Here is a 20,703-nt window from a genome sequence, read left to right on the forward strand (position 1 = left end):
CTAGTCCTTACTACCTTAAAGTTGTGGTGTGGAGCCATTTGCCCTGCCTAAATTCTCTTAGCAACCTTGAGGTATATATGAAGCCGGCTAGCTCATCGGTAGCATTCAGATGCAATGCAATTCATTGTCGCTTTTTCCAGTGCAGGCTATGGGTCTTGTTCTTCCTTCGTTGTCTGTATTTTTCATTTGCTGTGCTTTATGATTATATTTGCTTTGTTTCATTGCGTTTTAAATTGTGGGGTATTTTTTTCCAACGTCAAAAAAATACCTCGAAGGCTGAACGATGGGTTACACATTTTGATTAATTAAATAAACGAATGAAGTTACGGCATACCGTGAAACACAAACCCATTTTCTTCCCCGCTGCTTGCTTAGAAGGATCTTGTCAAGTAAGAAACACACTATATATCACATGCAGTGCTTATATATCCTAGGGCCTCTTCCACCTCCTTGGTCTGCAGAACTTTATTTTGTCTCTGCCACCATGGTTCTAATATATCTACCTAAACTTGACAGCTATAGAGGCTGGCAGAAGGAGGAGTGACACTGGACCATGTGTTGGTGTGAATCATATAGTAGACTTACCAGCATATTCCTATTAATTGGGTAATTGTATGCTTCAAATTGGGACGCGGGTGGCGCTGTGGGTTAAACCACAGAGCCTGGAACTTGCCGATCAGAAGGTTGGCGGTTCGAATCCCCGCGACGGGGTGAGCTCCCGTTGCTTGGTCCCTGCTCCTGCCCACCTAGCAGTTCGGAAGCACGTCAAAGTGCAAGTAGATAAATAGGTACCGCCCCAGCAGGAAGGTAAATGGCATTTCCGTGTGCTGCTCTGGTTCGCCAGAAGCGGCTTAGTTATGCTGGCCACATGACCCGGAAGCTGTACGCCGGCTCCCTCGGCCAATAAAGCGAGATGAGCGCCGCAACCCCAGAATCAGTCACAACTGGACCTAATGGTCAGGGGTCCCTTTACCTTTACTATGCTTCAAATTAGGCCTCTCTCCTTTTGGCTGTCCCTCAGATAAGTTCCACTCCAAGCCCCAGTCATGGGCCATGTGGTGGTGCAAGGTGGAGCCATTGTCATGAGGGCGGCTTCCCAATTCCACCCCATGGCATGCACCACTAGTGTTCTGAACCTCCCTCCTAGATCCAGCACAGAAGGAGGGAAGTGGGAAGCAGCTGAAGCTTTTTCAAAACTTCAAAAAGCAATGAGAGGACATCTCCCTCAACAGCCAACACCAGTCCTGCCGTCCACCATATTTCTCCCTTGCTGCATCAGTTCTGCCGCATGGTCAGCAACCTCTCTTTCCGATCTCTTCTTTCAACAGTGTAGCAAAACATGTGGCGAAGGCTCCAGATATCGCAAGGTGACCTGCGTGGATCAAGATATGCGAAAGGCCGACAGCCTTCACTGCGATTCAAGCAAGAGGCCACCTGATATTGAGGCCTGCAACCTGGCACCGTGCGAATACATTTGGATTACAGGGGACTGGTCAGAGGTAAGTCTGCAGGAAGGCAAAAAGAGGGAGCCTCTGCTTTTGTGCTCTGGTCAATTGCATCCACCCAGAATGCCAAGAATAATATATGCAAATCATATATTATAATGCTCCTTGATTTTCTCCAAGAGCTGATCGGTGGTGTTCTGCAAAATAGCACTTTACGTTGGTTGATTTGTTTGCCAAAAAGTGGGTCAGGATGGGGAACGATAGCAGGAGAGGTTACTATTCAGTCCCTATATTTTATACCCAGCAGAGCTGCCCACTGTTGGTCCTGTTGTTGAGGAAACAAAAAGAAAATTAGGCTGGGAGGGAGAAGGCTAAGGAATTACCTGACAACTTTGAAAATAACAGTTCCTTCTCGTAAATACAAAGATCAGATTTCTACTTCTTGAGCAAATCTGGGCTGGCAGTTTTGCCCCCACAACGCTGAGCACACCTGTCAAGAGAAATCAGCTGCTTCCCATGTATGCCCGAGCTCAGCACAGAAGGAAACAGACGGATCCTGGCCTGTTCCTTCTGCATCATATGAAGAAGCATTTTGCACCGGGGAAAAGCCCCATCGAGAAATGGCAGTGCTATTGCTCACCTAGCAGAAAAGGGAATTTTTTTAGAGCAGAATGGAGTTGAAGCATGAAAAGAAAATGCATGTGGCTGTCTGGTGCAAGAAGGAGCTAAGAGATTCAGCTGACCCCCCATTATACATTTCTTTGGGCTCACCTATATCCCAAAGCTAGATTATTGAGGGAGGTGATGGTTCTTGGTACGTTCCTTAAATGGGTAAAAGAGAGACCTGGCTATATTTCTGTACTACTAATCTAAATGATGGGACATGGGTGGCGCTGTGGGTTAAACCACAGAACCTAGGACTTGCCAATCAGAAGGTCGGCGGTTCGAATCCACGCAATGGGGTGAGCTCCCGTTGCTTGGTCCCTGCTCCTGCCAACCTAGCAGTTTGAAAGCACGTCAAAGTGCAAGTAGATAAATAGGTACCACTCCGGCGGGAAGGTAAACGGCGTTTCCATGTGCTGCTCTGGTTCGCCAGAAGCGGCTTTGTCATGCTGGCCACATGACCCGGAAGCTGTACGCCGGCTCCCTTGGCCAATAAAGCGAGATGAGCTCCGCAACCCCAGAGTCGGCCACGACTGGACCTAACGGTCATGGGTCCCTTTACCTTTACCTAATCTAAATGATGCTGCCATAATAAATTAATAAATTATCCCGAGCAGGTGGATTTTGCATAATATTCCCTAAATACTTTATAGTTTCAGATTCTGGGTGGGCAGGGAATGGAGTGATAAAAGAGAATGAATAAATGGAGAAGCTGACAGAATGAGCTACAGGAGTTGGTAAAAAGTAAGGGAAAGGGATTGGGTAGTCAACAGAGATTGTGCCTTTGCCACTGGAGGTGCCTCCATTTTGTTTTCCGGCCCTTTACCAGAAATGGTGCTGTTCCCAAATGGCCTCAAAGCAAATTTCCATAGCATATTCTTTCTTTAAATTGCCATTGTTCCAGTCCTGCAAACATAGTCATGCTTCAGTTAGGTTCATGAGGCCTTGCCATCTATATATGAAACTCTTCTTCAAAGATAAGATTCAAGCTCTTATAGGGCACTGATGCTGAAGGAGAGGGGGGCGTATAAAGGCAAAGAACTTCTATTCTTTTTTTTAGCATTGCAGGCAAATCTTCATCTGCTTCTTTTGCAACCACCTTGTTTTACTTTGGTTTGACATCCCGTGGAAACATTTCCTGTGTAGAATTGTTTGCAGATTACAGTGTGTGGCCCATAGACTCCCTGATATTACGCTACAGGGAAACCACAGGATATTCGATCCAGCAGTAACTTGTAATATATTCCTCACCACGGGAGTGTGGGGAAATGCACTCTCTTCAATGGCAGCATATAATAGTTTATTCCCCCCATACCATGTAAAAACAATGTGATTGTGTGTGCATTAATAGATTATAATAGCAGATTATACCAAAATTCCGATAAAAAAGTCTTCTGCAGAATCTCTGTATTAATTTGTTTTAAGTCTTTATGTGTGTGCTGCAATTATCGTCTGCAAGGGAATTCCCCACATTTGTTCATATTTTGATGGAATAGTTCCCTTAAAGTGGGTTGTGCTAAGCTGTGCTCATGTGGGGAGCAAACCGAAGGAGGAATGTGGTGACAGAGACCACACATCGAAATGTAATCCTACTTGTTGCAAACCACTCACTAAAACATTGTGCTAACAATCTTCCACACCAGCAGTGTTATTTTTACCTAATAATATTTTTTTTTTGCACTAAGAGGAAATCCAGACTAAACGTTTGAAAAGGGCTGGCATTTAGATGACAATAACATTTGGGCAGTGCAGGGAGGAAATTGCATGTGGGAGCAGCTTTACTCCTTTTCATTTCTCTGGCACACTCTGAATTTTCAGACTGTGTCGCAGAGACATAATACTAGCAATCCTGTCTGGGGATAAGAAGGGAATAGCAAATTTGGTGGCCAACTTCGTTGGGAATAGAGGACAATCTTTTTCTGATCCTTTACTATCTCATTTTTGGTGCCTGCTCCAAAAGGGGGAAGGAGGATATACATCACAGATTAAGTGGAGGTGCTGACTAGGGTATAAGGTAGAGGCCTTAAATATCAGAGGTAGGAGTGGTTAAGGGCAGGAAGGGAATAATGGGAAACACCAGATCCCACCCACGCTTGGTGGGCTTTGGCTGGTAAGTATTACCAAGAGGTAATTAATAATAATAATAATAATAATAATAATAATAATAATAATAATAATAATTTATTTATACCCCCCCCCATCTGGCTGGGGTTCCCCAGCCACTCTGGGTGGCTTCCAACAGAATATTAAAATACAATAGTCTATTAAACATTAAAAGCTTCCCTAAACAGGACTGCCTTCAGATGTCTTCTAAAAGTCTGGTAGTTGTTGTTCTCTTTGACATCTGGTGGGAGGGCGTTCCACAGGGCGGGTGCCACCCACTACCGAGAAGGTCCTCTGCCTGGTTCCCTGTAACTTCACTTCTTGCAGTGAGGGAAGCAGCAGAAGGCCCTCGGCGCTGGACCTCAGTGTCTGGGCAGAATACTGAATACTTCAGGTATACTGGACCAAGGCCGTTTAGGGCTTCAAAGGGTAGGTCGTTTATTCTTTTGTCAAAAGTTTACTTTGAGCGTCCCTAATGTTACCAAAACAAATTGATTTTCTTTCTTCCCATAGTGCTCCGTGACATGTGGCAAAGGCTACAAGCAAAGGCTGGTTTCCTGCAGTGAAATTTACACAGGGAAGGATCATTATGAGTATGGTTATCAGAACACAGTCAACTGTCCAGGAACACAACCACCAAACGTGCAGTCATGCTATCTAGGCGAGTGCCCAGTTTTGGCATCATGGAGAGTTGGAAATTGGGGAAGTGTATGTTTCTAATCTTACTCCTTTTTTATTATTTGTTGTTTAATATTAATGTGTAGCCCACTCTGCTCTAAGAACAGGAAAATATAGGGGGTGGGGAATATTATCTGTCTTAAAGGAAAGGTGCCTTGAAGAACCAATAGGAAATGAAGTTTGGGGGAAAGCACATTAATCTGCCACAGTCTTTTATGTCTGAATTTACTCATTTTTCCCTGACTTGGAAGGAGGGGTGGGGAAAATCCATTTTTCATCCCCTGCTCAGCCTGCATTGATTGGGTGGCTTAACAAAATTGCAAATTTTGCTGATGAGCTGTAAGTTGAACAACCAGTTGCTATGAACAGGAAGTAGCAGCCAATGCACAGAATATGCTCTGGGTTTGAGTGTAGCTACAGGGAGATTCTCCTTCCATCACATAGGTGTTCTCTCTTTGCCAATAATCCCCATCCTCAAGGAGAACCAGTGCAATCCTTTGGCAGCTATGGGGCTAAACCGGGCGCAATTTTCCCCCCACTCCATCAAGATGGACCACAAGCTCCCCCACCTCTGATGGGTGACTGTGATAGGTGGGCAGGACTGCTCACCTGTAAAACACCTGGCATCACCATGATGATCCATCATTTAGTTCAGTGGTGGGAAACCCATTTTTCTGATATGGTGTGGTTCGAGCTGATAGTTGACTGGAAACTGGAGTGTAGCCAATCCCAACAGCCCTTGAAGTCACTCCTGAGCAGCACTTGAAATTAGGCAGCGCTGACTTCAGGCCTCACTTTTAGCAGGGATTGGCTTCACTCATTTGCTCTGATTGCCTTGCATTTGGTGCCAAATTTATAAGCAACAAGTCCAAACCTTTTTTTTTTAAGATCCCCCGCTTGTTCCTTCGCATTCAGGTCCCACACTTGATGTACATGGCTGGGCATGGCTTGGATAAAACAGCCTCACAGGCCAAATGAGGCCCATTGGCTGGACTAAATGAAGAGAGGAGTCTCAGGGCACCATTAAATGGACTACTGTAAATCAAAATGTTCTCAGACCCCAATGCATGGTTGTGTGGTCCTAGTGTGTCTCAGAACTATTTTGCTACTGGGAAATCCACTTACAGGATCACATACAAATCTTTCCTTTTAACACAAACCCTTCGCAATCAGAGAGCTTCTGGCATTTGTTTGGAGTTCAGACGGATCTAATCTGACTGTGACCAACCGTTTGTACGCTTGGATACAAAAATAAAATCCAGCCCATATGACTTTAGACAGAAGCGTTTCCAGCAGAGTGAGTGAGTTTCATATTTCTAAGATAGATGTTCACCTGGCTTCAGAAATTGCATTGTGCATGGCCTTTTATTGCACATTTTTGCTGATGGCCAGGGGAGGAGGGGAGTTAATCCATTGTACTGAACAAGTGGAATAGTGGACCGTAGTTCTTTCCTTGCAGTGATTATTATTGCCTTAAGATGCGGGAATTGTGGGCTTCAGAATAAAGTATATTTCCACTAGAGCAAAATAGCATTGCCAGACCTCTGGTCTCTTTGCACCCATAACCTGGGAATCAGAATGGAGGATGCTTGAGGTCTTACCTACTTTCAAGTGTTTTCAGCAGTTGAACTGAACTTACTTCCTTTGCTTTCCAGTGTTCGGTGAGTTGTGGAAATGGAGTAATGCACCGGTCAGTTCAGTGCCTTACGAACAATGACCAAGTCAGCCCCTTGTGTCTTGATGAACTGAAACCTGAAGAAAGGAGGACATGCCACAATATTCATGACTGTAAGGGCCTTTTGCATTTATTTATTTTTAAGAACCTGAACTTTCCCTTTAATGCTATAGCCATTCCTAGCACCAGTCAAGCGCCTATAGTTCTGTATTCCTGTACCCACTGAATTGATGCTGCTGCTGGGGTGTGTGTGTGTGTCCTGTTTTTCAGTTAGGGGAGTTGTCATCGGCTAGCAATAGGAGCACATAGCCTTCCAATAACTAAACGCCATATTTTAAAAATTACCAGGCCACTGCTGAAGGGAAAAGAGAGCAGTATTACTGGTGTTTGTCTCATAGATAGATAGATGATAGATAGATAGATGATAGATAGATAGATAGATAGATAGATGATAGAGATTAAGGCTGCTTATGTCCAGATTTTTCCAGGCATTACCAGGGGGAATTTCTGTCCTGGATCTTAGGCAAGTCAATTGAAAAATCAGCTGTTTAGAGCTTGCATTCTGAAATTTTGTATTATTATTATTTACTAATAATTCTTTAATTTAGGTGAATTACCAACAAGCTGCAAAGAAGTAAAAAGGCTCAAAGTCACCACTGAAGATGGAGAATATTACCTTCAAGTTAAAGGAAAGCTCCTCAAGGTATGGCTCAGCCACTTCTGCATCGTTTCTGTGTGAGCATTTCATTGAATTTCCAGGGCTGCATGAGTTCTCAGAGCTCAGATGACTTTGGAGAATGACTGTCCATGGTACATTTCTAGAAGAACTAAAACTTGGTTGCTTATAGTGTTATAATCCCTCCTTTGGAAATATTACATTCCACATTTGGCCTCATGGTCAATAGAACTCCCTGGTTCATCCAGTACATTCAACCCCTTGATTTTAAGTGTGTGGGGGGGGAGAGTACACAATCCTTTTGTGTCCATGTGAGTGTGTTTGCATGTGTTATTAATCCTTTGAATTTTAATTATGTGCATGCATGTTGAGGCCAATTTGCATTTTGATACACACACACACACACACACACATATATGTACACACACACACACACACAGTGTCATACCTCGGGTTACAGCCGCTTCAGGTTGCGTTTTTTTCGGGTTACGCACCCGCCAAAACCCGGAAGTACCGGAACAGGTTACTTCCGGGTTTCAGCGGTTGCGCATGTGCAGAAACGCCGAATCGCAACCCGCACGTGCGCAGACACACCGCTGCAGGTTGCGAATGTGCATCCCGCATGGATCACGTTCGCAACCCGAGTGTCCACTGTATGTGTGTGTATGAAAAACTAATAATTCATATTCATTTCAGTTCTCTTGTGACTTCTACCTGTGTGTTTTCCATCCTTTGATTTCCTCGTCATTCATTTAACACCTAGCATTAGATGTTTGATTAAACTGAAGGCCTGTTTCTCTCAGATTTATTGTACTGGCATGGAATCTGACAGGCCAAAAGAATATGTGACTCTGGCAAATGGCGAAGCGGAGAACTTCTCAGAAGTATACAGCTACAGGTAAGAGCATCAAGGCGCTCTGCATTTGGCAATGCTTTGTTTTCTCTTCCTGGTGTTATGTTTCTTGTCATGAGTAGGAAAGGGCTTTTCTTTTGATTCAGATTACATAACCCGACCGAATGTCCATATAATGGAAGCAGAAGAGAAGACTGCCAGTGCAGAAAAGATTACACAGCAGCTGGGTTTTCCGCCTTCAGCAAAGTTAGGCTGGACCTGAACGCTATGCAAATAATAAGTGAGTAACAATAGGGCTTTACCCTCAAAATGCTCTGTGGTGTGTGTGTGTGTGTGTGTGTGTGTGTGTGTGTGTGCATGCACGTGTGCACAATTTTCAATTTAAAGCTAAGGTAAGGTCCTTACAATACCTAGGTTAACATTTTATACTACAGCACTTTGTACTTGAATAGTCGTGTAGTTTAAAACCACCAAAAAATGGATTTCTCTTCAGTTCACTTGAAGCAAGAAAGAACAACTCTTCCTTTTAGTCTGAATTTGTTCACTTTGTTGCACATTGAGGTTGTTCCCTTCTCCTCCTCCTCCTGAACTCAGAAACAGAATTTAAATCATAAATGTTTGCCCTGCAAGTTATGTTTCATATATGACTCCCCTGCCTTTTCTCCAGTGGCATGATAGACCCTCAGGATAAAAGGTCTGTAGTCTCCCCAGAGCTCCCTTCAGATTTGAGCCCCTCTGGAAATAATAGAAATTCCACTGAAGCAGTGTGGTAGCTTATTTTTTTATTTCTACCACAGTTGGAACTGGACACAATTCCTACTGATTGAAGTAGAATTTGAGACAGGCCAAAGGAAATTAGATTCTTTACACATGGTAGGACCCTATCCAAAGCCTGTTCATGCCATGGGAGCATCTCCACCCCCATCGTTCTGCCCGGACGCTGAGGTCCAGTGCCGAGGGCCTTCTGGCGGTTCCCTCATTGTGAGAAGTAAAGCTACAGGGAACCAGGCAGAGGGCCTTCTCGGTAGTGGCGCCCTCCCATCAGATGTCAAAGCGATAAATAACTACCTGACATTCAGAAGACATCTTAAGGCAGCCCTGTTCAGGGAAGTTTTTAATGTGTGATATTTTAGTGTATTTTTGGTTTCTGTGGAAGCCGCCCAGAGTGGCTGGGGAAACCCAGCCAGATGGGCGGGGTACAAATAATAAATTATTATTATTATTATTCCTAGAAGAACTCAAGAAGCATTTCTGAATTCAAGTCCTCTGCTTTATGCCCAGAACAATCCTAAGGTGTCAAACGTGATGCGAAACATAATAAAGGAATAAGCCCAAAGGTGGTGGTGGTCAGATATACCATCGGTGCCCCTGTGGTCCTGAGCATATTTTCCCTATGTAAAAAAATATTGTTAAAAGACTGGCATCCTGCATATTTAGAATGCCTCCACCTTTAAAGATAAATGAGTTGTCCCTCAATTTTAACATGCACACGTGTTACGCCGAGTGTCGCATTTAATGGCCAACCTTATTGTTTAGGGAGGATCCCAGCGGATTCACAAGATTAATGTGTAAAGGCAGGTGCACCATATTAAATGGGGATCAGATAACGCATTCGGTTTTCCTTTCCCTTTCCCTGCTGTTCTGTTCCCTTTGTCTCTCTGGTTCTTACCGAATATTTTTCACAGCAACTGATTTGCAGTTTGCGCAGACGCTTGATGGACGACCTGTACCTTTCGCCACTGCTGGGGACTGCTACAGTGCAGCCAAGTGCCCACAGGTATCTCCACAACAATATTTCTCAAACCATGATTCCATTTGTTATATTCTAGCGTTATATGAATTGCTCTTGATCAGAACAGTCACTCTCCAGCCCCTCAAAATCTAGCACTTCCCTTTGTCAGCATGGCAGGCATTGGTTTTGTATAGTTGCGTTGCACCCTTTAACTACAAAGGATTGTCAGGACAGCAGACAATTAGAACAATAATTTACTGTTCAAACAACATGAACATTAAAAAGGACAAAGAGATTAAACATTAGAGAGACATAAAAGAAGAAGAAGAGTTTGGATTTAATATCCCGCCTTTCACTCCCTTTAAGGAGTCTCAAAGCGGCTAACATTCTCCTTTCCCTTCCTCCCCCACAACAAACACTCTGTGAGGTGAGTGGGGCTGAGAGACTTCAGAGAAGTGTGACTGGCCCAAGGTCACCCAGCAGCTGCATGTGGAGGAGTGGAGACGTGAACCCAGTTCCCCAGACTACGAGACTACCGCTCTTAACCACTACACCACACTGGTTCTCTTCCAAAAGAGACACTAGTGTAAAAACACATGCCTAGAGAGCTGTTGTTGGCAACCATCTCTCTTGGGAGACGGTTGAAGGAGGGAAAAGTCAGACCGCTGGAAGATTGCAGCATCTGCTGTGACTATAGAGAGCGATATGGGAGAGACATGTTTTGTTGCAGCCGGAACAGATGAAGGCGTCTGGTTGTGCTGCTGCAGATGTACCATGGCGTTTTCCTTTCTATGCTTCTTCCAGTGGTCATTCCTCCTTTGGTCACTGCTATGGATACACAACCTGACTGTCTGGCTCCAGGCACTGCTGTCGTCTGTGAGGGATTTCCTCATGGTGGGGTTGACGTTGTCATGTCACTTCATGTCATGTTTGCAGACATCTTTGTAATGCAGAGTTGGTCTGCCAAAAGGCCTGCTGTCTGAAGCCAGCTCCCCGTAGAGCACGGGCAAACAAAAAAAGGTCTTCTCTGGTATCTGAAAAGATATCAAAATCAGTTGCTAGGTAAACCTTTATGGGGTGTAACTCCAAAGACTGACCACAGAGAAAACCCTGCTTTTGGCCCTACCCCTGCCCTTCAGCTCAGATGCCAGTGAAACTGAGAAAAGGGTGACGGAGGACGATTTTGAGGATCTCTGGGGAGGTGTGTGTGGGAGCAAGCGGTCCTTGAGGCACAGTGGTCCTAAGCCATTTAGTTGTACGTGTGATTACATTGTTTCCTAAAGATATCAAGAGTCCTGCACAAAGACCCATTTCTTTTGTTGCAAGCGGGGGGGGGGGGAGCCAAGGGCGATTGGCATTCCAGTGAGCAAACAAGAGTGTGGCAGATGCTACAATTTATTTATTTTTTAAATCGAATTTCCCCCATCCAGGTTAAAAAAAAAAGGGGGGGGGAATGATGTCTCTTCAAAAGTGGAAAGTTGACTTTCTCCAGTGAGCAGCAGAGATTACTAGGGAAAGGGCAAGGATGCCCTCAGCTGGCGATCTGCAGCAAAAACAGCCTTTCCTCAGGAAGCTGCAGAGGGGAAGAAATGCTTAATCTCACTCCTGCTGTGATTTGTACAGTATGTGCTAATCACTATGAGGGCTTGGAACAATTGAAAACATTGCCGGGGAGATCTTGTTAGAATAATGGCACAATGGCTTGTTGTTGCAGGGTGGGGTTGCAGGGTTGTGGCAGTGGAGAACAGCCCCGTTTAGAATTAGGTTTTCTTTCTCTTTCTTCGTTTCAGCGAATTTTATTACGTAGCTGTCATTTCAGACCTGATGCATATCCTTTTTCCATTTTCAAGGGCCGCTTTAGCATCAACCTCTCTGGAACCGGCCTGTCCGTGACACAAACGTCAAAATGGCTTTCCCAAGGGAATTACGCGGTTTCTGAAATTATAAAATCACCAGTAAGGAAAATCTTTTAACTTACAGCTAATTGTGACATCGTACCTGTTAACCTATCAAATCGTATTGTAATGTACCTTTGTAAATTGTGCCTTGTACATATGGGGCGGTGGAGGGGGGAGAGTTTAAAATAACCTCTTGAATTCTAATGTGAAGCATAAGAACTGTGAAGCATGGTCTGTAATTGGTGGGTTTAGAGCCACAGACTGGAGTAAATTCAACTTGATCTGTATTATTGCAATTAATTAGTGGGTCTGCTTAACCGTGAAGCTAAAAACACTGAGCACAGTGGTGCAGACACTTCTTTAATTAGTTGTCTGAGTCCTCAGGAAGCATGCAGTTGGGAGCCTGCTCTAACAGTGCTACTGAGCATAATAAAGTACCAAAGAGATTACTTTCCAGTGCCTGCGGTTCTTCACCTCCCTCCTCCTATCCTTGTGGATCCAGGTACAACAATAGCACTGTAAAGCCTCTATTTAGCACTGGTTATGTGTTAGTATGTTTGCCACATCTGTGGCACTTTTCAGCACACAAAATGCAATAATTGTAAAGGGGGGGAAAGTCCTTACAATGCCCACTGGACAAGGGTAGGCTGAGGGGGTTTCTCCTTCCCCAAACCCACCCAGCGAATGCTATTGATAAGCAGGAAGTTGGGAACCACAAGGCAGTTCATACAGCTTCTTGTCAAAACAAGGACCTTCATTTTTCCAGAATACCAAACTGGCCTTCGTACCTCATGTTGTTGTTTAGTCGTTTAGTCGCTTCCGACTCTTTGTGACCCCATGGACCAGAGCACGCCAGGCACTCCTGTCTTCCACTGCCTCCCGCAGTTTGGTCAAACTCATGCTGGTAGCTTTGCGAACACTATCCAACCATCTTGTCCTCTGTCGTCCACTTCTCCTTGTGCCCTCCATCTTTCCCAACATCAGGGTCTTTTCCAGGGAGTCTTCTCTTCTCATGAGGTGGTCAAAGTATTGGAGCCTCAGCTTCACGATCTGTCCTTCCAGTCAGCACTCAGGGCTAATTTCCTTAAGAGTGGATAGGTTTGATCTTCTTGCAGTCCATGGGACTCTCAAGAGTCTCCTCCAGCACCATAATTCAAAAGCATCAATTCTTCAGCGATCAGCCTTCTTGATGGTCCAGCTCTCACTTCCACACATCACTACTGGGAAAACCATAGCTTTTACTATACGGACCTTTGTTGGCAAGGTGATGTCTCTACTTTTTAAGATGCTGCCTTGGTTTGTTCATACCTAGAGCCATTTCAAACACGTCAAACTGATTAATGCAAATACTGGGCTTGATATTTTCAAGAATCAAATGGGTTTGCCACACGCTAGCAGACTCCATACAGAGTCCCAGGCATACAAGACCGCAGAAGATGGAATGGCCCAGAGAACGTATGTGTCTACCTTGCCATTAGTGGCTGGCTTCACTGTGCTGGCCTCTGAACCAAGAGAGCTGTTGGCCCATTTGAGCCATTTGCCATCTCCGCTGCCGCAATTAAAATGGCAAAAGACAAGTGAAAAATAAAAGACATTGGGCTCATCTGGAAAGGGACAGCGCAGAGAGGGACCTTTCGACGGGAAATCTGAAGCAACCGAGATGAGTGCTGAGCACAAAGACAGAGGGAGTCCCGACTGACCAAATTAAAGCAGAACCGAAGAGGCAATCGATGTAGGGCACATCACGTTACCTGGCTCACCTGTGAGGCACAGCTCTTGAAGCGTAGGTGGCAGGAGAATATGAGAGCAAAGATGCTCTTAGGATGTGGTAGCAGCATCAACAGATCAATAGTATCAAGCGCAGAAGCTTCATACACCACAGCGTAACAACAACAAAAAGGCTTGGAAAGTCGTCCATTGAGCTTGGTCGATCTTTGATATATTTTGCTGCTTCTGAGTGTAAAAACATACGAAGGTAGAATAAGCTATCAGCCACACAACGGGGTGCGGAAGGCTTTGCCGTGGTTTTACGTATGCTAGCGTAGATTACGCTGGCCAGAATTTGATATCCGCTGAACTGCGGAAGGGAGAGACTGTGTGTTACTTTGTATATATTAGAATTTCATTAATATTCACAATATTTTAAAACGTTGGCACGGGGATCAGTTTAGGATGGGCTGGCGGTTTTTCTTGCATGTCCTTTTTGTCTTCAGTGCCAGGTAATTGCTTCCCACCCTTCCCACCATTGCAAAATAAACACATATTTTAAAAGCAGATATTCCCCACGTTGTACATGCGTTGGGGAAATATCAGTAACCAATACCCTGTGGGTTCAGCCTGGGCGGCCAGTTAGAGCCTGACTCCAGTTGTCAATCAAGCAGGATGTTTGTTTAGCCATTGCAAGGCCAGTGTGACTCAGCCTTAAGCAAAAAGTCATTGAGGGGTGGCACATCAAGTATGAAAATAGCACAAGCATTTATACACTTAAAATCAAAGGGGGAGTTAGGACCACATATGGCAGTGCTTCCTTCTACTAGCTTCTATTGGTTTAACCACAAGGCAAAGCAACTTTCCCCTTCTTCCTTTGTCCTCAGCAGTTATAAGCAATAGCTCCTGCATACAAGTTGTTCCAACCTTCTGTCATAGTTCTCCTGCAAACACAATGTTCACGTCCCAACCTTCGCATGCTCAGCCTTTCTCACACACATTTCAGTTTTTAACTGAATTTCCAATTTTTAACCTAGGCTTACTCAAAAGTAAGTTCCATTGTCTCTAAAAGGACTTGCTTCCCAGTTGACGTGTTTACGGTCACAGTTCTAGTCTTACTTGATACAGATTTTGGTTGCTTTCTCCTGAGATCTGCTTTGTGATTTTACTTACAGGATGGTACCAAAGTAATAGGGAAATGTGGCGGCTACTGCGGAAAGTGTACTCCATCATCTGGAACTGGCCTCGACGTACAAGTGTTGTAGCAATGGTAAGTTCAGATTTGTGCATTTTACTATAAAGCACTACATTTGTGGTGGTAACCTGGCACCAAATCAGGTAAACATTTACTTCAAGTGAAACTTCGTTCCACGGATTCAGGCTTTGCGTCATAACCCCACAGCTCAAAACTATGGTGCATTGAGCGAGCAGCTAAGCTTTAGGCAGTTGGATATAACAATCCCAACTGATTCAAGCTTAATGACATAATTGAACTTAGCACAGCAGGATAGCAACCACCAGCTACTGCATTGCCCACATAGGAGGGATGGGGAATGCAATTTTCTCTGCATTGTTGGAGAGAGGAAATTCAGTAGGTTAGCAACACACATCACAGTACCCTGGGAACTGAAAAGAAAGCTGGTACAACCCTGTGTTTTCCCCCTTGTCCAATGCTGGGACCTCGCTTTAGCTTTAATTATAGTGTGTCCATTGCTAATTTAGCCCTCAACATGTGCAGAAAGTAGTGCCACTGAACTCCTTTCATGCAATAGCTGTTAGGCTTCTTCATGACACAGCCAGGTGGAAATAGTACCAGCCATGAGATTGCAGCCATCTTGGCAGCTCCCAAAGTTTGCACCAAGCTTGTGGGAATGGCTGCCAGTCACCTGAATATTATGCATTGCTGGGGGGCGGTTGGACTAGGTGACCCTCGAGATCCCTCCCAATTCTTCCACTCTTGTGTGCAGCCCATGGAGAATAATCAGCATTACAGAGCCCAAGCGAAATGGCACAACAGTGACTTGGTAACATCAGGGCTTACTCTTGAGGACGTTACTGTTCGAATGGAAATCAAAAGCATCTGTCCCTGATTCAGCTGTGCAACAAAGAGTAGAGAGAAACAGCGAGCCCTGTTCATATTCCTTGCTGTGCAGATAGCTGCCTCTGTGAAGGGCTGGGTTGCGCTTTTCTTTTAAATGCATTAATAGTGCTGAAAGTAGAGATGAGAACTCTCCATTATGCTTTTAATTCCCAGGGTTTCTGATTGCCGGGAGCTGAAGCAAGACAGATGAAGGACAATGAAGCAATACCTCTGCCTTCCTTTTTGTACTTCTTCCTCTGTGCGTGTGTGTGTGTGCACATCCAAATATGTGTGTGTGTGTACCTGTGTGTGCAAGTGTGCGCGTATATGTGTGTGTGTGTATATATATATATTGTATATTCTTAATGTTGTAAAGTATAATATTTATGTCTCGAATTATTTATTTTTGATTTAATATTTTTGTACGTAAAATGTTTATATTAAGGCTGCTTATCCTGTGTGTTTTTTAATTTTTTAAAAAATCTTGCAGTCACACCACTGCATTTTACGTACTCTACATTATATGTAGCATTATGACAAAAGTGATACTTTTACTGTCACTGTACTCAATTGTTTACTTTCAATCAGTAATTTCTCTTCCTGTTACAGGCTGCACTGATATTTGCAAGGTGCTAAACGGTTTGCATTGGGGTATTTTTGGCATTTTTTTCTTATGAGCAAAAGAATACGATGATGATTGCGATGATTATTTTTTAAACTCACAAGGCAATCAGCGCTACACAGGGACTCAGTGAACACACATTATGATACAATGGTTTTATCAACAATTGTTTCTTAGGTGTGTTTTTTTAATGGCATGTGACCTCTTTTGGCCAGTGCTAACAGCTACTGGTTTGGTGCTAACATGGTAATATTTATTAGTATCCTGTAGGCTTTAAAAGCTGAATCCCGTACCATACTATATAGCCATGGAGAACGAGTAAGTACATTAGGGAAAATTGAGGGTGCGTTCAGATATTTAGTCTGAGGCAGCATTTAATAAAACAAAGTGTTCTATGGAATCCTAGTATTCTCAGTCCTTCATAAAGAGCTCCTTCCCCAAAGGAAAGATACATAACATTTGCCTGAAACTATTAACCTTGCATTGTGCATCCACAGGAGACTACTGGTGTAATACTAGGGTGTACTTGCAGTTTGGATGGGGCAACAGCCCCTAGTCCTGTGACCAGCACCCCATTGTGAACCGTTTGTACCGGTTCCTTTGTCCTTTGTACCGTTCCTTTGTCCCGGGATCCTGTGGCAGACACAGTGATATAGAAACAGATCTCTCCTCAAGTGGAGGAGGCCATCAAGACTGGGAAATGTCCTATCTTCCAGGCCTGAGATGTGATCACCTTGCATTCTTCTGGATGAGTTTCATCCCCAGTTGACTTCCTGCACCATAACTGAGAGGCAGGCTCCGTTGAGGCTCCAGGAGTTTGAACAAGAACCAAGAAAGAAATCTACAGATGGGGAAAGAAGCTGCAGCACCAAAGATGATTTCAAACAAGTAGCCAAAGCTTGTAGGGAGAATGTCAGGAAGGCTAAACCTCAGAGGGATCTTGACCTTGTGACAGATGTTAAAAATAGTTAAAGGGGGTTATTTTTTGCTCTGTTTGGGGCAGTAGGAAGAATAAGAGAAAGGTAGATAAGCTGAGTAGAGAAGATGGAGAAATGTTAGCGAGTGAAAGAGAAGGCAGAGATATCCACCCCCAACTTGGCGTCACCTTCTCCCTCAAAGAAACCTGGAGAATGTAGATCAGTCTTTGAGTTTTTGAAGGACTGTGACATAGATGATGGAGCAAATTTGTATTCTGTTCCTTCAGATGGTAGGACCTGAACCAGTGGGTTCAAATTGCAGCAAAAACAGTTCCTGTTTATCCTGGCCCAGCATATTGAGGGACACTTTGGAAAGACCATAGGCTACAGCTTCTCAGGCCTTCCCCTTATCCCATGCCCTTCTGCAGTAAAGATGCCCACCCCAATCCACTCATGCACAAGGGAGAGCAGAAGCTAGGTGGGGAAACGCTGCTGAGATAGGGCCTGACTGCCCTAAAGGATCTCTGTTGCAGCAGACCAAAGACTCTCCTGCAAGAGGATATAGCAATGCCTGGCAGAAGCCTCCAATATTGCTCCCATGGAGCAAAAGAGTAGAGATGTTTGCCAGCTGGTCTGCTCCCCCTGATGGAGTGTCACGCCCTGGCAGGCAATGGAAGGTCCCTTTTCCTAATCGTAGCAGAAGGAGAAGGCCTCCACCGCCAAATTGATGAGGTGGCTTAAGGTCACAGTCAACTGCTGTCTTGGTCATGCTCATACCAGAAGCAGGGGTTGCAGATCACTATTTCCCTCAGACAGAGGGTTGAGTGCTATACCTTCAGCCAGTCCAGGCTAAGACCTAAGGCATAGGGAGTGTTCCAGAAAAAACTGAAATGGTTGCTGCATGGGATCAGTGTTAGGTTAATCCCATAAATTGTAGTTGAAGCCGAATAATTTAACCCTGGGTTCGGTTCCCAAAATGAATCCTGTTTTCTTTTTAGTGAGTGTTTCAAGGTTTGGGAAATGAACGTACTTCTAAAAAAATGTTGATTATCAAGAACCCCGGTACTCCCTGAAAGCATAACACACATTTCAAATGTGTACATAGAAATTCAGGGTTTTTTAAATGGTATCAGAATTTCATGTTTTTTTATGCAGAGTGAACTGTGTGTTTCCTCTTCCGTGTCAGAAATTCAGTTTTAGCCAATTTCTTTTGGAAACCAATTTATCTTGACTCCAGTCAAACTCTATTCGTGCCTCACTAGTAGCATGCAGAAACAAATGACCCAGCATACTGATTCATATCCCCACCCCTGTCAAAAGGAGAACCCAGCACTAATGAGTATAGACGGGGTCTTACAGGTGGATAATATGGATTCATATATGCATCTGTATGCATGCTATGGCTGTTTCTGTGAAAGGTTTCTCCCATGTCTTGGATCTTCTAGCTGTATCATAGCATGTAATCTCTGTCAAATTGGGTGTGGGAAACGCCCTCCCATTCTCATGTAGAAATAAAGATGCCTTTCATTTGTTAGATTTAAATCATGCAGAATATAATTCCCACTCTAGATAAAGCCATCTGTTCTGTTCAGTTGGCTGCGTAGGAATGGGGGAAATTATTGGATTTCTCTCCAGAAATAGGACGGTGGTTGCCCCCGAATCAAACTCTTAGCAAGGCTCAAGCATGGTATCCAGTTGGCAGAACAAAATAGGCATCATATGTTGAGAAGGTGCCTTCAAAATGTGCTTTGTTATCTGCAAAATTAGTATCTCTATTCTCCCCTTTCTTTTTTACTAATTTTACACACCTTTTTTTGGCTTCATGGGGCCCCACGATGGTCCCTAGTTGTTGTGCACAATTGCTTCCACACAATTACAGTTGGATCAAGGACAACTCATGTGGAAGATCCATAGCTGTCAACGTTTCCCTTTTCTTGCAAGGGATCCTATTTGGAATAAGGGAATTTCCCTTTAAAAAAGGGAAAAGTTGACAGCTATGGGAAGATCTGGGGGACAGTTTCATGTCTCCTCTGAAATGGCTCTTGGGTAGCAACAGTAGCATAAAACTGCCCTTAGGAGAATTGCCGTCTGTCTAAGTAAATAATATTGAGCACAAGGCAGTTTTGTATGTTCACTCCCCTGATCTAAACTTCTGACTAAATGTTTTTGCTTTCTGCTGTTCAGATGAAGGAGGCTGCACTTCATTTAGCTCCACAGGTAGTAAAACTATTCTCTGCATAATTCATGTTAGCATAAGTCTCGCAAGAACTGAATAAATCCATATCTCAGGCAAGCTAAGCTCTTCAGATACATGGGGTGTTTTTTTTTTGTTTTAACGAATGCATGGTGGTAATGTTTGTGTACTACCTTGAGAAAATGCCAAAAATACCATTTCAAAGTACATTCTAGGAAAACCATGAGTAGTTTAAAGGAGTAGTGATTTTTTTAAAGCCCACCACTTATCCTTAAAGATCTTCTTTCTATAGGGAAAAGGGGAAATTGCACTATAAGCATTAGGACAGAAACAATGGTGCTTAATTGATATTTAGAAAATTGCAATCTGCTTTTTATTTTCAGTAATGAAGTGACTGAGTATTTATACAAAGAAATATTATTAAGGGGGGGAAATCTATACATTCCTTTATACTATGTAGTATCATAATGGCTATCAACAACAGTGCAAAGAGGAAGCCTTAAAATTATAAAATGAAAGGAAACTGTTGATAGATACTAATTTGTAGTGTGCCTGATGCGGTTTGTTTGTTTTGCAAAAGGAGGACCACTGAATGATTAGACACTTCCTGTAAAGTAAATATATAATTATTTTTCTCTTGTTGTACCAATGCCATTTTTTAAAATGAAAATAACTTTTGCAAGCACTTTCGTTATTTTGCTTCCTTTCTACCTTTTCTGTTCCTTCTTTCGTTTGGACTATCAGAAAGAAAACAAAAATTGTGTTTTTAAGTTTGTGTGGTCTTCCTTTGTTCACCAGCATCAACCGTAATCGCTTGCGTGGTATCCTAGAGACAAAACACACTGCACACATGGGATTAATAACATGTTTTTTTTCAAGAATACTGTCAGATCTTGCAATGGCTGTATTCATTCCTGAGGAAGTGAAAGAAGATCAGGAAAGCACTAGGTGATGCGAGCAGATTTTTCAGGAGAAGATTCAGGGCTGGCATCAGAGGTGGTTATAGCTGGGCACCTGCCACTATCAATGTTCCAACAGGAAATCCCCACACATCTCTGGAGCCGCCTGACCAAATGCTTCCAGACCTCTTTGGCCCTTGAGACTGTTCTAGGCCATATTCTCTTTTGGAACATGTTGTTGAATTGTAATGTCTCTGGCTTGCCTGGATAAGAAGCTGGTGGGTAAGTATCTGACTTTTGCACGGCTGGAATGCAGACTAATTTGCATCTGTTGCTCCACCTACTTTTGCCTTACCCTGCCTCTATTTGCCTATTAGAAATTGCAGCCCACAAGCTGATAATCCTTAGAAGCTTTTTGAGTCTGTGTTTCTGTTTTGCCACTGACAGTAGTGGCCAGTGTGGTTGAGCAGAGTCTCAGTGTTACCGTTCTGACACCCTTGTTAATACAGTGTACCAGGGCAGCACTGGTATGCGCAGGGTGGATGAGGTCAAGGCTGCATG

At 43.7% G+C, this 20,703-nt stretch overlaps 1 protein-coding gene across 4 annotated transcripts in view; it reads left to right on the forward strand.

The window, feature by feature from the left end:
• Window positions 1-19,928, forward strand: part of ADAMTS9 (ADAM metallopeptidase with thrombospondin type 1 motif 9) — a 143,143-nt gene extending 123,215 nt beyond the window's left edge. For 3 of the 4 annotated variants that reach the window (XM_082209141.1, XM_082209140.1, XM_082209143.1), the window contains 10 exons: window positions 1,329-1,499; window positions 4,725-4,919; window positions 6,545-6,677; window positions 7,173-7,267; window positions 8,044-8,138; window positions 8,240-8,373; window positions 9,779-9,870; window positions 11,676-11,780; window positions 14,606-14,700; window positions 15,685-19,928. In XM_082209141.1, coding sequence (XP_082065267.1) covers window positions 1,329-1,499; window positions 4,725-4,919; window positions 6,545-6,677; window positions 7,173-7,267; window positions 8,044-8,138; window positions 8,240-8,373; window positions 9,779-9,870; window positions 11,676-11,780; window positions 14,606-14,695 — 1,110 coding nt within the window. In that variant the 3' untranslated portion in view covers window positions 14,696-14,700; window positions 15,685-19,928. Of the gene's footprint in view, window positions 1-1,328; window positions 1,500-4,724; window positions 4,920-6,544; window positions 6,678-7,172; window positions 7,268-8,043; window positions 8,139-8,239; window positions 8,374-9,778; window positions 9,871-11,675; window positions 11,781-14,605; window positions 14,701-15,684 lie in introns of those variants that run through there. The other variant, XM_082209142.1, reaches the window with a different exon arrangement.
• Window positions 19,929-20,703: the final 775 nt, after the last annotated feature.

This window comes from Podarcis vaucheri, assembly GCF_965113315.1.
Source record: "Podarcis vaucheri genome assembly, chromosome: 2".
Lineage (NCBI taxonomy): Eukaryota > Metazoa > Chordata > Lepidosauria > Squamata > Lacertidae > Podarcis > Podarcis vaucheri.